The 14,110-nt window shown below is 44.3% G+C and overlaps 1 protein-coding gene across 8 annotated transcripts in view; it reads right to left on the bottom strand.

Moving 5' to 3' along the window:
- The window catches only part of septin12 (septin 12), a 414,646-nt gene that overhangs the window by 13,450 nt on the left and 387,086 nt on the right, over positions 1–14,110 (bottom strand). For 7 of the 8 annotated variants that reach the window (XM_068056451.1, XM_068056455.1, XM_068056458.1 and 4 more), the window contains one exon: positions 2,595–2,646. In XM_068056451.1, coding sequence (XP_067912552.1) covers positions 2,595–2,646 — 52 coding nt within the window. Of the gene's footprint in view, positions 1–2,594; positions 2,647–5,044; positions 6,752–14,110 lie in introns of those variants that run through there. The other variant, XM_068056452.1, reaches the window with a different exon arrangement.

The following is a 14,110-nucleotide window of genomic DNA, read 5'->3' as shown; positions in this document are numbered from 1 at the left end:
CAGTGGAAGCCTTTCCCATGCGCTTGTTGATTTCTGCATCTAGAGACAGGTTACTGGTGATAGTTGAGCCTAGGTAGGTGAACTCTTGAACCACTTCCAGAGCGTGGTCGCCAATATTGATGGATGGAGCATTTCTGACGTCCTGCCCCATGATGTTCGTTTTCTTGAGGCTGATGGTTAGGCCAAATTCATTGCAGGCAGCCGCAAACCTGTCGATGAGACTCTGCAGGCACTCTTCAGTGTGAGATGTTAAAGCAGCATCGTCAGCAAAGAGAAGTTCCCTGATGAGGACTTTCCGTACTTTGGACTTCGCTCTTAGACGGGCAAGGTTGAACAACCTGCCCCCTGATCTTGTGTGGAGGAAAATTCCTTCTTCAGAGGACTTGAACGCATGTGAGAGCAGCAGGGAGAAGAAAATCCCAAAAAGTGTGGGTGCGAGAACACAGCCCTGTTTCACGCCACTCAGGATAGGAAAGGGCTCATTATAGCGTTAATAATTAGAAATAAAAGGTTTTCACCGGGGAAGAACAAAACAAATTGCATCATAGGCAAATATTGTCATGTGGTTGGTAAATTTAGAATATATGAAAAACCTTGGCCCTGAAATCCTACAGGGGTTCTTTTTGTCTCCCGCTGTATCTCTGCAGGAAGACCAGTGACCCTCCAGGAAAAGTGGCTGTTAGCAGCCACCTAGGCCATTTTCCTGCTGGAGCTACAACAGGAGATCAGTAGAACCTTTATGCTTTTTCTGCACATTTATATATGCACCTCTGGTGTTAGCCTTCCTCATTATAACTTCGTATGCCAACATTTATAAGGCTGAATATAGTGATATCGTTATTCCTGGCCACAATGGAGACGATTGGGTAAATTGCCCGTCAATCGCATCTAGGGACTGCACTTGTAAGTTACTGGGATTGATTTTATGCACAGAATTTGTAACTAACCTCCACTCTGCATTTAGTGGGAGAAATAATCCTGCTTTTATCGGGAGACTTTGCTGCAATTTCGGTCATGGGCTCTATTTCTTTCAAGGGTTCTATTAGCTGTAGTTCATAGAAACCTTTCAAAATAGACTCTGTTTGTTGAGTAAATTGAATGTTTGCTGTCCTGCACTGATGATATAGACTTTGTTTGCTGTGTCAACAGACTTTACTGTAAAATAGACTGTTTACTTTAAGTCCTGTTGTAAGTCCCAACTGGCCTTCAGCTCACTGGCTAACATAGTGGTGTAAATACTCGCTTTGTATTAGGAGACATGTCCGCTGGATGGAAGATACTCGCATACCCAAGGACCTTCTGTATGGTGAGGTAGTGGGGCCAGACAACCAGTGGCTTGCCCAAAACTCTGCTTCGAGGACACGTGCAAGTGTGACATGAAGACCCTAAGTGTTGATTATCGCACCTGCGAGTCACTAGCTGGTGAAAGAGGGAAATGGCAACACATCCTGTGGACTGGTATATATTACACAATGACCAGTTGCTACAGCAGCTTGGCAACAGGTGCCAACATCAAAAACAACTCGCAGCATCACTTCTGTCAGAATCTGCCTCTCAGGGATTGGCCTTCACAGCACCAAGAACAGACAACCCACCTAAATGGATTGTTTGCTGCATGTCCATCATCTTTCGTAGATGGAAGGAATGCAACCAATTATAATAGAAACTACCTATGCATCTTGTGCTGTAATTTTCTCTCACAGGCCCGTGAGTCTTTGAAACTCTGTTCCTCAAAAGGCGGTGGAAGCAGAGTCTTTGAATATTTTTAAGGCAGAGGTAGGTAGATTCTTGATAAGCAAGGAGGTGAAAGGTTATCAGGTGTAGGCGGGAATGTGGAGTTGAGGTTACAATCAGATCATCCATGATCTTGTTGAATGGCGGAGCAGGCTCAAGGGGCCGAGTGGTCTACTCCTGCTCATAATTCGTATGTTCATAATTGCATCATCCCACCAGCATTGGTGCTATAGAACCTCAACTTTGCATCTCCCAGCTCCTCAATCTGTATTGCAGTGAAACTCCTCCTTCTCGGCTTCACAAATTGCTGCAGGTATTGTCAAACTATTTTGCAAGAAAAATAAACAAGGGTGGACTGCATGACTTGAACATGGGGACTAAATTACATCTGTGTGCCCTTGTCAAAATTCGCTTCTGCCCTCTAGCTCCTCTTTCTGCAGTACACAGCCTTCAAACCCCATGTGCAACACCACAGATCAGCCTGTATATCTGTGAGGCCTGTAACTTTCACTATCTGTAAGGTACATAATATTTTAATTGAGCCACTTGCAATATGTTGCAAATTTGTTGTGTTATAGCAACGAATGAGTTGCTGTTGTGCTATAGTGCCTCCCCTGAGCAATGCCACAGGAGAAGTACTAGTATTCTCGCTAAAATGTGAGTGCTTTTACTCTTTATATTTTTCCACAGATTGCTTCTTTTGTGCCCATGTAGTCCGACGACTGGAGATCTGGATTCGTTTTGACTGTTGAGAATATTCATTTTGAAAGCACTGAAGATTTGAGATGCGACTTTAACTGTACAAACGATGTTGCCAAATAGAGAATGGTTTTGCTTAAAGAACTTGAGGCTCTGCTTACCTGATCAGTAGGTCCCTTAGATTTGCAAATTCACAGTGTGCGCCGTTTTCAACTGGAAGAGGCAAAGAGACCAAATCAGCAAGCATCCAGTGAATCAATATAATTTTCATCAGGGTTCACAGCAGAACCTCCTATTAAATAAACATTAAACCACAGCAAAGACATTGCCATTATATTTGTAGTTTGAGCCCACATTGCTCTCGTACAATGTGGAAAGGATAAAGGTCCTGATTTGATTTAATCTTCTAAATTATGCAATATGGGAACTCAGGTCCCAATGTTCCTCCAAACATATAATTATAAGAGAGCTAAACTTTATTCTATTACCGTTGGGGGAGAGGTGTGCAGTTCTTAGTATTTACAGTTTGAATCAGAAACATGAACTGTACTGTGTACACTTCAGGGCACCACACTATAGGAAGGATGTGATTGCACTGGAGAGGGTGCAGAGGAGATTTACCAGGATGTTGCCTGGGCTGGAGCATTTCAGCTATGAAGAGAGACTGGATAGGCTAGGGTGTTTTCCTTAGAGCAGAGTAGGCTGAGGGGGGAACCTGATTGAAGTATACAAAGTTATGAAGGGCACTGATAAGTTAGATAGGAAGAAACTTTTTCCCTTAGTGGAGGGGTCAACGACCAGGGGGCATAGATTTAAAGTAAGGTGCATGAGGTTTAGAGAGGATTTGAGGAAACATTCTTTCACCCAGAGGGTGGTTGGAATCTGGAACGCACTGCCTGAAGAGGTGGTAGAGGCATTAACCCTCACAACATTTAAGAAGTATTTAGATGAGCACTTGAAATGCCATAGCATACAAGGCTACGGGCCAAGTGCTGGAAAATGGGATTAGAATAGTTAGGTGCTCGATGGCCGGCACAGACACAATGAGCCAAAGGGCCTGTTTCTGTGCTCCATAACTCTATGACACTATGTGAATTAGGCACTGAACTGACATAGATTAGCTACACATTGGCAACTTCATGGCTCACTGGTAAAAGCATTTTAGCAGCAATACGTAAATTCACAGCATGCAAATAAAGAGCAACCTGCAAATTTCTTCACGAGACAGTCCTTAAAAGGCACCAGGCATTTGTAGGACTAACAATGTAGTGTGATAGAAGTTGACAGCGTTAAGAGAGAGAGAGAGAGATACAGGTATAACTAAGAGCTTCACAGCATGGGTTGAATTTAATGGGCCCCCTGAGATGGGTTCAGAGGAGGGGGGGGGCCCATAGAATTATGATGTGAGGCGGGGGATGGAGGGCCCGGCACCTCCCCATCGCAATGCAATTTTGTCAGTGACAGGATAGGCTGAAAATGGCCTTCCCATCCAGAGGCCAACTGACGCCCTGAAGTAGCCTATTAATGGCCACTTAAGGGCCTCTTCCTGTTGCCACTGGGATTTAACCAGCAGCGGGGGGTCCTCTGCCATGGGGAAGTGGCCCAGTGAAACGAGAACTCCCTGCGGGCTTGGGGGGGGAGGAGATGGTCGGCCTCCTCCGTGGGTAATCTGTGGCTCACAGATGGACCCTGCTGCAAAAACCTCCCTGAACCACCCTCCCCCTGCACTAAACGCCCACCCTCATCCCCCATCACCAGGGCCTTCTGAACTGGGATAGGTGACCCCGCCTCACTCACCATGTGTCCCGGCCCCAGCGCTGGGCCAGAGGCCAAAGTGTCTTGCAGTACTGGCAGTGACCATTGTTCCCAGTGGCGCTGCCGATACTGCTGAGCCGCTGGCCCGCTGATTGACCATCAGTGCTTGGAGGCAGGAACCCTGTCTTTAAAGGGGCAGGGATCCCAGCGCCCACTCTGTTAACTGCCTGGGCACCATAGAATTGGCTGGGGGTCTCCAGCTGGCCGAGGTGAGATTCGCCCTGCCTTTTCAGCCCAGCGCTGGGAGCCCCAGTGTGGGCACATGTGTGCATGCAAGCATGTGTGCCTATGTGTAGGGGGAGAAGTGTGAGCACGCTGCATAAATTCTTCTCAACTAACTGAAGAACTACACATTGAGAACCTATTTTCACGTATCCACGACCATGCCATGAAGGCAGCATTCCAGTAATTCTCTGAATGTGGCAACAGGAACTATAATAATGGCCTTTCTCAATCACGTGCACAAGTTGCCCGACCAGCATTCACTTAAGGCACTAACATTAAATGCTTCTATTCACGACTGCTGAAAGACAGATTCTACCAGCCAGCCAACTCTACAGGCCATCAAGCTTGAATAGAATATCAGAGGACGGTGTCCCGAGGCAGCCACTTTAGGAGTTTGAATTTGAAACAATTCTTTGCTGTTGTTACTATTCTGTCACATTCATAATTCTGATCTCCAGAGTTTTGTTGTTAAAATATTAGCATTAATTTTTACCTGACATGTCCAGAAAATTGAAAGGAAAATATTAATTGTTCATATGCAGGTTTTTCCTTTGGAGGTTTTACATTTTATTCAGCATTAATCTAGCAAGTTGTATAGCTTATTTATTTAAATAAAAAAAAGTCATTGTCTCCCCACAGGGGCATGAATGAGAATGGGAGTCAGAATGCAAGACAAAAGCTACTGGCACACACTAAACCGACAGAAATTATCCGTATTCTAATTTTCTGGACTACCACATCACCACCTTAGACCTGCCTGGCTGTATTTCAAATGTACCATTGACATCCACTGAAGCTATAGGGCTTATTTTATATTTGAGAGCTTCCATTCTTGGTCGACAGGTTTTACTAAGTGGAGGATGCCTTCGGGGTCATAGCTATCCTGTAGGACCCCGGGTTAAAGGTATTCATGAGGCCCGAGACAGGCAGACACCTCAGCCGCCTATTAAACAATGGTGGAAAGATGGCTATGGAGTAGAAAACCAACAATAACACCACTGCTTTGATTTTAACTCCAGTGCTGCACTTCCCTGTGCAGGGAATTAAAATGCCTCATGCTGTTTGCGTGGATTTTCCCCGAGAGCCTTGGTAGTTTTGCTTGATTCTTGATTTGTCTTCTTTGAAGGGAAATTTGTCATCCAGCTTTCTAGAATGCTTCCATGTGAGCAGCTGGCTCATATTATACAAAACTGTCAGACATTTAAGACCCTTTCTAACAGGTTTTATTGACAGGTGAGCAACTCACCAAGGCTTCATCGACAGCACCTTCCAAACCAGCGACCTCCACCACCTAGAAGGACAAGGGCAGCAAATGCATGGGAACACCACCACCTGCAAGTTCCCCTCCAAGCCACACACCGTCCTGACTTGGAACTATATTGCCGTTCCTTCACTGTCGCTGGGTCAAAATCCTGGAACTCCTTCCCTAACAGCACTGTGGGTGTACCTACCCCAAATGAACTGCAGCGATTTAAGAAGGTGGCTCACCACCACCTTCTCAAGGCAATTAGGGATGGGCAATAAATGCTGGCCTGGCCAGCAATGCCCACATCCCATGAAAGTTTAAAAAAAAAAGAAACAGGGTGAGTTTTAACTATGACCCCCAAAATGTTGACTTTATCAGCTGTAAGGAAGCTCAGCTTAACCAGAATCAAATCCATGTTCTTCAGAGCCCAGCACCTCATTTACTGACTGCTGCATCTTATTGGATTGACAGATCCAGAGGATTCAAGGACATTTGTGTGTTGATAACAGTGAATTATCCCACAAGTGAAGGTGGATCTAATCATAACCATACAACATGGTCTGTTCTGTTTATGCTGCACAGTTTGGGTCAAAAGTCAAAGCTCAAGTTCATGAAATGCATTTACTTTCAATAAAATATATTTACAGGTACAAGCTCCTGAACTGCCAATCTGGAATTAATTTGTGTTGAACCGTTACCTCCTGACTACCATCTGTCACCCGAATCCACATTAATCCTGTACAACATATGTCTTAAAGCATTTCCCGTGTTCAAGAACCGACATTAAAAACAAAATCAGAACATTGTGGCATATTTTCGATATTACTCGCATATCTTCTGTGTGAATGCAAAATTGGAGCATTTTAGGAGTTTTTTTTGTTCAAGGTTTCAATCAATGTTTTGGTCGGATGTTGGTTTCCACGGAAACTGAAGAGCACCAGGCGATGTGTTCTTATTTGCCTCAAGGTGACACATTGCTGTGCCCAGATGGTGTGGCATTTGTATTCAGCAGGTGTTGTTTGATAGTTTTGCCTGGCCAATTTCATGGAAGAAAAAAAAATAATGTTGCTCACATCTTTCAAATCAGTGACAAAGTAAAATGTGTAGAATTAATCTGTAGTTTCATATCAAAATCAGCTCAGGAGTTAGAAAACTCTTGACAATGCAGTATAACAATATTGAATCATGCAAAGACAATTTTTTAAAGGCAGACCTGACAGCTATATATAACCATATCACCTACACACAGTACTTGAAACATTATAGAAATAAAATAAAGGCTTGTGCTTAAGGGGAGGCAGTAGCGTAGTGGTAATGTCAGTAGACTAGTAACCCAGAGCCCAAGGCTAATGCACTGGGGACATGGGTTTGAATCCTGCCACAGCAGATGGTGGAGTTTGAATTCAATTAATAAAAATGCTGGAATTAAAAGCTAGTCTAGTAGTGACCATGAAACCATTGTTGATTGTTATAAAAACCCATCTAATGGTCCTTACATGTGACTCCAGACCCACAGCAATGTGGTTGGCTCTTAAATGCCCTCTGAAATGGCCTAACAAGCCACTCAGTTGTATCAAACCACTACAAGTCCTCCTGGACGGACCACCCAGCATTGACCTAGGCACTGGAAATGACAACAGCAAACCCAGCCCTGTCAACCCTGCAAAGTCCTCCTTACTAAACAGCAGCGGGCTTGTGCCAAAGTTGGGAGAGCTGCCCCATAGACGAGTCAAGCAACAGCCTGACATAATCATACTCCCAGAATCATACCTTGCAAACAATGTCCCAGACACCACCATCACCATCCTTAGGTATGTCCTGTCCCACCTGCAGGACAAACCCACCAGAGGTGGCGGCACAGTGGTATACAGTTGTGAGGGAGTTACGCTGGGTGCCCTCAACATTGACTCTGGATCCCTTGAAGTCTCATGGCATCAGGCCAAACATGGGCAAGGAAATCTCCTGCTGCCCCCTCTTGGCTGATGAATCAAGCTTCTCCATGTTGAACACCAACTGGAAGAAGCACTGAGGGTGGCAAGCCCACCAAGAGTGGCTCAGTGGCACCATTACTGACCGAACTAACTGAGTCCTAAAGGAAATAGCTGCTAGATTGGGACCGCAGCAAGTGGTGACAGAAAAATCTACTTGACCTCGTCCTCACCGATCTATCTGTCCATGACAGTATTGGTAGGAGTGACCACCGCACAATCCTTGTGGAGACAAAGTCCCGTCTTCACATTGAGGGTACCCACCATAATGTTGTGTGGTACTACCACCATGCTAAATGGGATAGATTTCAAACAGATCTGGCAACTCAAAACTGGGCATCCATGAGGCGCTGTGGGCCATCAGCAGCAGCAGAATTGTACTCAACCACAATCTGTAATGTCATGGCCCAGCATATCCCCCACTCTACCACTACCATCAAGCCAGGAGACCAACCCTGGTTCAATGAAGAGTGCAGGAGGGCATGCCAGGAGCAGCACCAGGCATACCTCAAAATGAGGTGTCAACTTGATGAAGCTAAAACACAGGACTAATTGCACGCCAAAGAGCAGAAGCGGCATGCAATAGACAGGCCTAAACGATCCCACAACCAATGGATCAGATCTAAGCTCTGCAGTCCTGCCATATCCAGCCATGAATGGTGGTGGACAATTAAACATCTGACAGGAGGAGGTGGCTCCACAAATATCCTCATCATCAATGACAGGGGAGCCCAGCATATCAGTGCAAAAGACAAGGCTGAAGTATTTGAATCCATCTTCAGTCAGAACTGCCGAATGGATGATCCATCTCGGCCTCCTCCTGAGGTCCCCAGCATCACAGATGCCAGTCTTCAGCCAATCCGATTCACTCCGCGTGATATCAAGAAATGGCTGAAGGTACTGGATATTGCAAAGGCTATGGGCCCTGACAACATTCCAACAGTAGTACTGAAGACTTGTGCTCCAGAACTAGCCACACCCCTAGCCAAGCTGTTCCACTACAGATAAAACACTGGCATCTACCTGCAAAGTGGAATATTGCCCAGGCATGTCCTATGCACAAAAAGCAGGACAGGTCCAACCCGGCCAATTATCACCCTATTAGTCCACTCCCAATCATCAGCAAAGTAATGGAAGGGGTTGTCAACAGTGCGATCGAGCGACACTTGCTCAGCAATAACCTGCTCAGTGACGCTCAGTTTAGGTTCCGCCAGGACCACTCAGTTGCTGACCTCATTACAACCTTGGTTCAAACATGGACAAAAGAGCTGAACTCAAGAGGTGAGATGAGGTGAGAGTGACTGCCTTTGATATCAAGGCAGCATTTGACTGAGTATGACATTAAGGAGCCCTAGAAAAACTGGAGTCAATGGGATTCGGTGGAAAACTCTGGAGTCATACCTAGCACAAAGGAAGAAGCTTGTGGTTATTGGAGGTCGATCATCTTAGGCCCAGGACATCACTGCAGGAGTTTCTCAAGGCAGTGTCCTAGGCCCGAACATCTTCAGCTGCTTCACCAATGACCTTCCCTACATCATAAAGTCGTAATTTAGGATGTTCGCTGAAGACTGCACAATGTTCAGCACCATTCGCAAATGCTTCGATACTGAAGCAGCCCATGCCAATATGCAGCAAGACCTGGACAATATCCAGACTTGGACTGATAAGTGGCAAGTAACATTCGTGCTACACAAGTGCCAGGCAATGACCATCTCAAACAAGAGAGAATCTAACCATTTCCCATTGACGTTCAATGGCATTACCATCGCTGAATCCCCCACTATCAATATCCTGGGTGTAACCATTGACCAGAAACTGAAGTGGACCAGCCACATAAATACTGTGGCTACAAGAGCAGGTCAGAGGCTAGGAATTCTGCAACGAGTAACTCATCTCTTTTCTCCCCAATGCCTGTCCACCATCTACAAGGCACAAGTCAGGAGTGTGATGGAATACTCTCCACGTGCCTGGATGGGTGCAGCTCCAACATTCAAGAAGCTCGACACCATCCAGGACAAAGCAGCCCCCTTGATTGGCACCCCATCCACCACCTTCAACATTCACTCCCTCCACCACAGACACACAGTGGCACAGTGTGTACCATATATAAAATGCAATGCAGCAACTCACTCAGGCTCCTTCGACAGCACCTTCCAAACCTGCAAACTCTACCATCGAGAAGGACAAGTGCAGGAATTGCATGGGAACACCACCACCTGCAAGTTCCCCTCCAAGCCACACACCATCCTGACTTGGAACTATATCGCCGTTCCTTCACTGTCGCTGGGTCACTCCCAAACAGCACTGTGGGTGTACCTACACCCCAAGAACTGCAGCGGTTCGAGAAGGCAGCTTACCACCACCTTCTCAAGGGCAATTAGGGATGAGCAATAAATGCTGGCCTAGCCAGCAACGCCCACATCCCATGAACGAATAAAAAAAACTAATTCAAATGCTTCAGTGCTTGTCCGAAAAATAACAAAGCAGAATGCATTATTAAGCCTGTCCAGTCTTCATTTTACAGTCTAGTTTGCTAACACAGCACTAGATTTTCTGCAGTTTGTTGATGCAATATTTAATACTACCCCAGTGTGCCTGCTAAAGGTTGCTGACCACAATTGCGAATGTTCTCTGAAAAGAAATGTGACCGACTTACCCTATCTGATTTTCAGCTTGAAATCCTCCCACATATTTTGTCAATTTCACAGTTATTAAGTCATTTGTTCATCTCTCCAGAATAAGCTTGCTGTAAAATATAGGTGCAATCTCTATGGTGCTGAGTACAAGCTAATCAGTAACCGTGGGTGTAAGAAAGAATGTTTGTCCAGTTTGAGCTTTGTATTTACATTGGGCTTCCATTTACAATGTACTAAAATGCCGGGTGGTTTGGGGGGGGGGGGGGGGGGAAGCTGCCCAAAGACCACCAGTTAGACCTGAAGTCCCACCTTGCTCCATTATGTTCACAGAATATCTGTTGCATTCTTTGTCCTGAAAAGCACCCACAATCTAAAGCTGTGACTTTTAGCTGCTGAATGGGCCCAGTCCGAATGTGTAGTCTGCACATTTTTCATCAATGACTGGCATGCACACTGTTTGAATGAAGGAAAACAGCAGAGAGAGAGAGAGAGAGAGAGAGAGAACACTGCGAACAGTAAAAGACAAAAGAAGAAACAAATATTCCAGTGTTCCTTTTTAGAATAACTCCAGCATTTTCCACAGTACAGCAACAAAGGGAGATGAGAGGCTGGATATTTATGAAGATTTCCTTACTGCCTCTACAATGAGCTCGTTTTAGTTTTAGCCGGCCATTAAGCAATTTTGAAAGGAAATTGGCAGGGCCTTGAACACGCTTCAAAGATACAGTACAGCATCAAGACATGAGACCTTTGCTTTAAACCATTAGGTTATGTCAGTACTTTAACATACTGCTTTCCTGTTGCTTTTAATGGTAGTCTCCTGGGTGGACATTTAGTGAGTAAAGGTCAGTGTAAACTATTGTAACAGGCATCTTGAGCATGGAGGGCTTTTTTTTGCAAGTTAAGTTAATTTGTGGTACATGTAGATTTCTTTAGGGGGACGTTCATTACACTTTTTAAAGCGTTGATTTAACACCGTTTTCTGTACAGATTATGCAGGAGATTCTTACATTTCAATAGTGATGATACTTCAAAAGTGCTTCATTGGCTGTTAAAGCACTTTGGGATGTCCTGAGATTGGGAAAGGTGCTATATAAATGTAAGTATTGCTTTCAGCTCAACATTGTGAAAGTTGCCGTTAGTTTCAGACTGGGTCAATGCGGATTATCCAAACGTACGTGACTTGTGGTGGTCACACCATGGCCACGGTGCATTCTTCAGGCTATAGCTGAAAAGGCATTCTGAGGAATCTAACAAACAGGGTCTTATGACCATTAATGGCGCTCGTTGAGTCACTCTAAACTCTTGGGTGGTATTCAAATCTGACTGAAGAACTGCTCACTGGTTCAGCAAATGCACACCCTAGTCTGATGATCCTTACTCTCAATTAAACAGGAGAGAATTGCTGCCCTTGGAAAACTTTGGCTCTGAGGAAACAGATTTAAGGCGATTGGTAAAAGAACCAAAGGCAATACAAGGAAACATTTTGTTTACACAGCGAATTGATGTGATCCGGAATCTACTGCCTGAAAGGGTGTTGGAAGCAGATTCAATTGTAACTTTCAAAAGAGAATTGGATAAATACTTGAAGGGGAAACAGTTGCAGGGCTATGGGGAAGAAGCAGGAGAGGGGGACTAATTGAATACTTCTTTCAAAGAGCCAGCATAGGCATGAAGGGCTGAATGGCCTCCAGCCTAGATTATGTGCTGTATCACTCTTTGATTCTATGATGATTCTATAATATACTTCTACAAGGGACTTTGTAAACAAAGACATCATACTTTGGAGCTTATAAAAAAACTTTAATCATATATTATGTATTATGCATATGTAAGCTTTCTGAGTGGAGTAGTTTGTCTGTTTCTTAGTCTGGTTTGTTGCTGTAGTATATATAGCGGAGAGGCACTAAATGGACTGCTCTTTGAAAGAGCCAGTGCAGACTCGACGGGCCAAATGGCCTCCTTCTGCGTTGCACTATTCTATACAAACCATAAAAAAGATGGAACAGCAGATTATTTAGCATCTAAATTTATGTAAGGCCCCATTTGACACATTCACCTCACTTTGTCCCCCAACTGCTGATAGACCTGCTGTATATTCCCTCCAATTTCTGTTTATATTTTATAGTTCCAGAATTTATAGCTTTATCTTTCTTCACATTGTAAGGAGCTTTATCATATTGGAAGAACAACTCTCCAGTTTGGGAGTATTTCACTGGGAACATTAGATGAAAGTGATCATTTGCTCAAGTATTATTCATATATATTATTATTAAAGAATAGCTGGTTGAAAGGAACTTGTTAACAGATCTGCTGCTTTATACAGACCACTAAAGAATGTTTGAAATAGCCATCTTTAGGTAATACTGTGGCTTTATCAATGAATACTGATGAAGTTTTTTTTTACCAGCAAGTCAGTCTAGAAATGCGATATTGAGGTAGAAAGACATGGCACGTTCATATCAAATTCCTATGTCTGCTATTTAACAAAGGTGTTAACTAGTTTATTTTAAATAGGTTAACTATTCAGAGACAGAGTGAGCTTGGATTAATATACAGCCTTTCACATCCTCAGACTGTTCCAAAGTGTTTTACACTGTTTTGCAGCTAATGAAGCACTTCAGAAGCGTCATCACTGTTGTAACAGGCAAATGCGGCAGAAAATTTGCTCACAGCAAGGTCCCTAAAACAGCAATAAGATAAATGATCAGTTAATCTGTTTTTAATGATGTTGGCTGAGGGACCAATTTTGACCAGGACACTGGGAGAACTCCCTTGCTCTGCAGTGGGATCTTTTGCATTCACCTGAGGAATCTGGCCGCACTTCAGTTTAACATCTCATCCAAATGACAGTACAGCACTCCCTCAGAACTGCACCGTGAGTGTTAGCCTAGATTATGCACTCAAGTCCTGGAGTGGAACTTGAACCTACAATCCGAATGTAACTCCTTTATTCAAAAAGGGAGGAAGACAAAAAGCAGGAAACTACAGGCCAGTTTGCTTAACATCTGTTTTAGGGAAAATGTTAGAAGTTTATTTATTTAGAGATACAGCACAGAAACAGGCCCTTCAGCCCACTGAGTCTGTGCTGACCATCAACCACCCATTTATACTAATCCTACATTAATTCCATTACCCTCTCACATCCCCACCTTCCCTCAATTCCCCTACCTATACTCGGGGCAATTTATAATGGCCAATTTACCTATCAACCTGCAAATCTTTGGCTGTGGGAGGAAATTGGAGCACCCGACAAAAACCCACGCGGTCACAGGGAGAACTTGCAAAGTTCCCACAGGCAGTGCCCAGAATCGAACCCAGGTCGCTGGAGCTGTGAGGCTGCAGTGCTAACCACTGCGCCACTTTATTATTATTATTATTAAAGATGTCATAGCAGGGCACTTAGGAAAAATTCAAGGTAATCAGGCAGAGTTAGCATGGTTTTGTCAAAGGGAAATCATGTTTAACCAATTTATTTGAGTTCGTTGAAGAAGTAACATGTGCTGTGGATAAAGGGGAACCCGTGGATGTACTGTACTTAGATTTCCAGAAGGCATTTGATAAGGTACCACATCAAAGGTTATTGTGGAAAATAAAAGCTCATGGTGTAGGGTGTAACATATTGGCATGGATGGAGGATTGGCTGGCTAACAGGAAACAGAGAGTCGGCACAAATGGGTCATTTTCTGGTTGGCAAGATGTAACGAGTGGTGTGCTGCAGGGATCAGTGCTAGGGTCTCAACCTTTTACCATTTATATAAAAGGCT

This window comes from Heterodontus francisci, chromosome 24 (assembly GCF_036365525.1).
Source record: "Heterodontus francisci isolate sHetFra1 chromosome 24, sHetFra1.hap1, whole genome shotgun sequence".
Lineage (NCBI taxonomy): Eukaryota > Metazoa > Chordata > Chondrichthyes > Heterodontiformes > Heterodontidae > Heterodontus > Heterodontus francisci.
The sequence above is the reverse complement of the archived record's forward strand: the minus strand, read 5'-3'. Positions and strand labels throughout refer to the sequence as shown.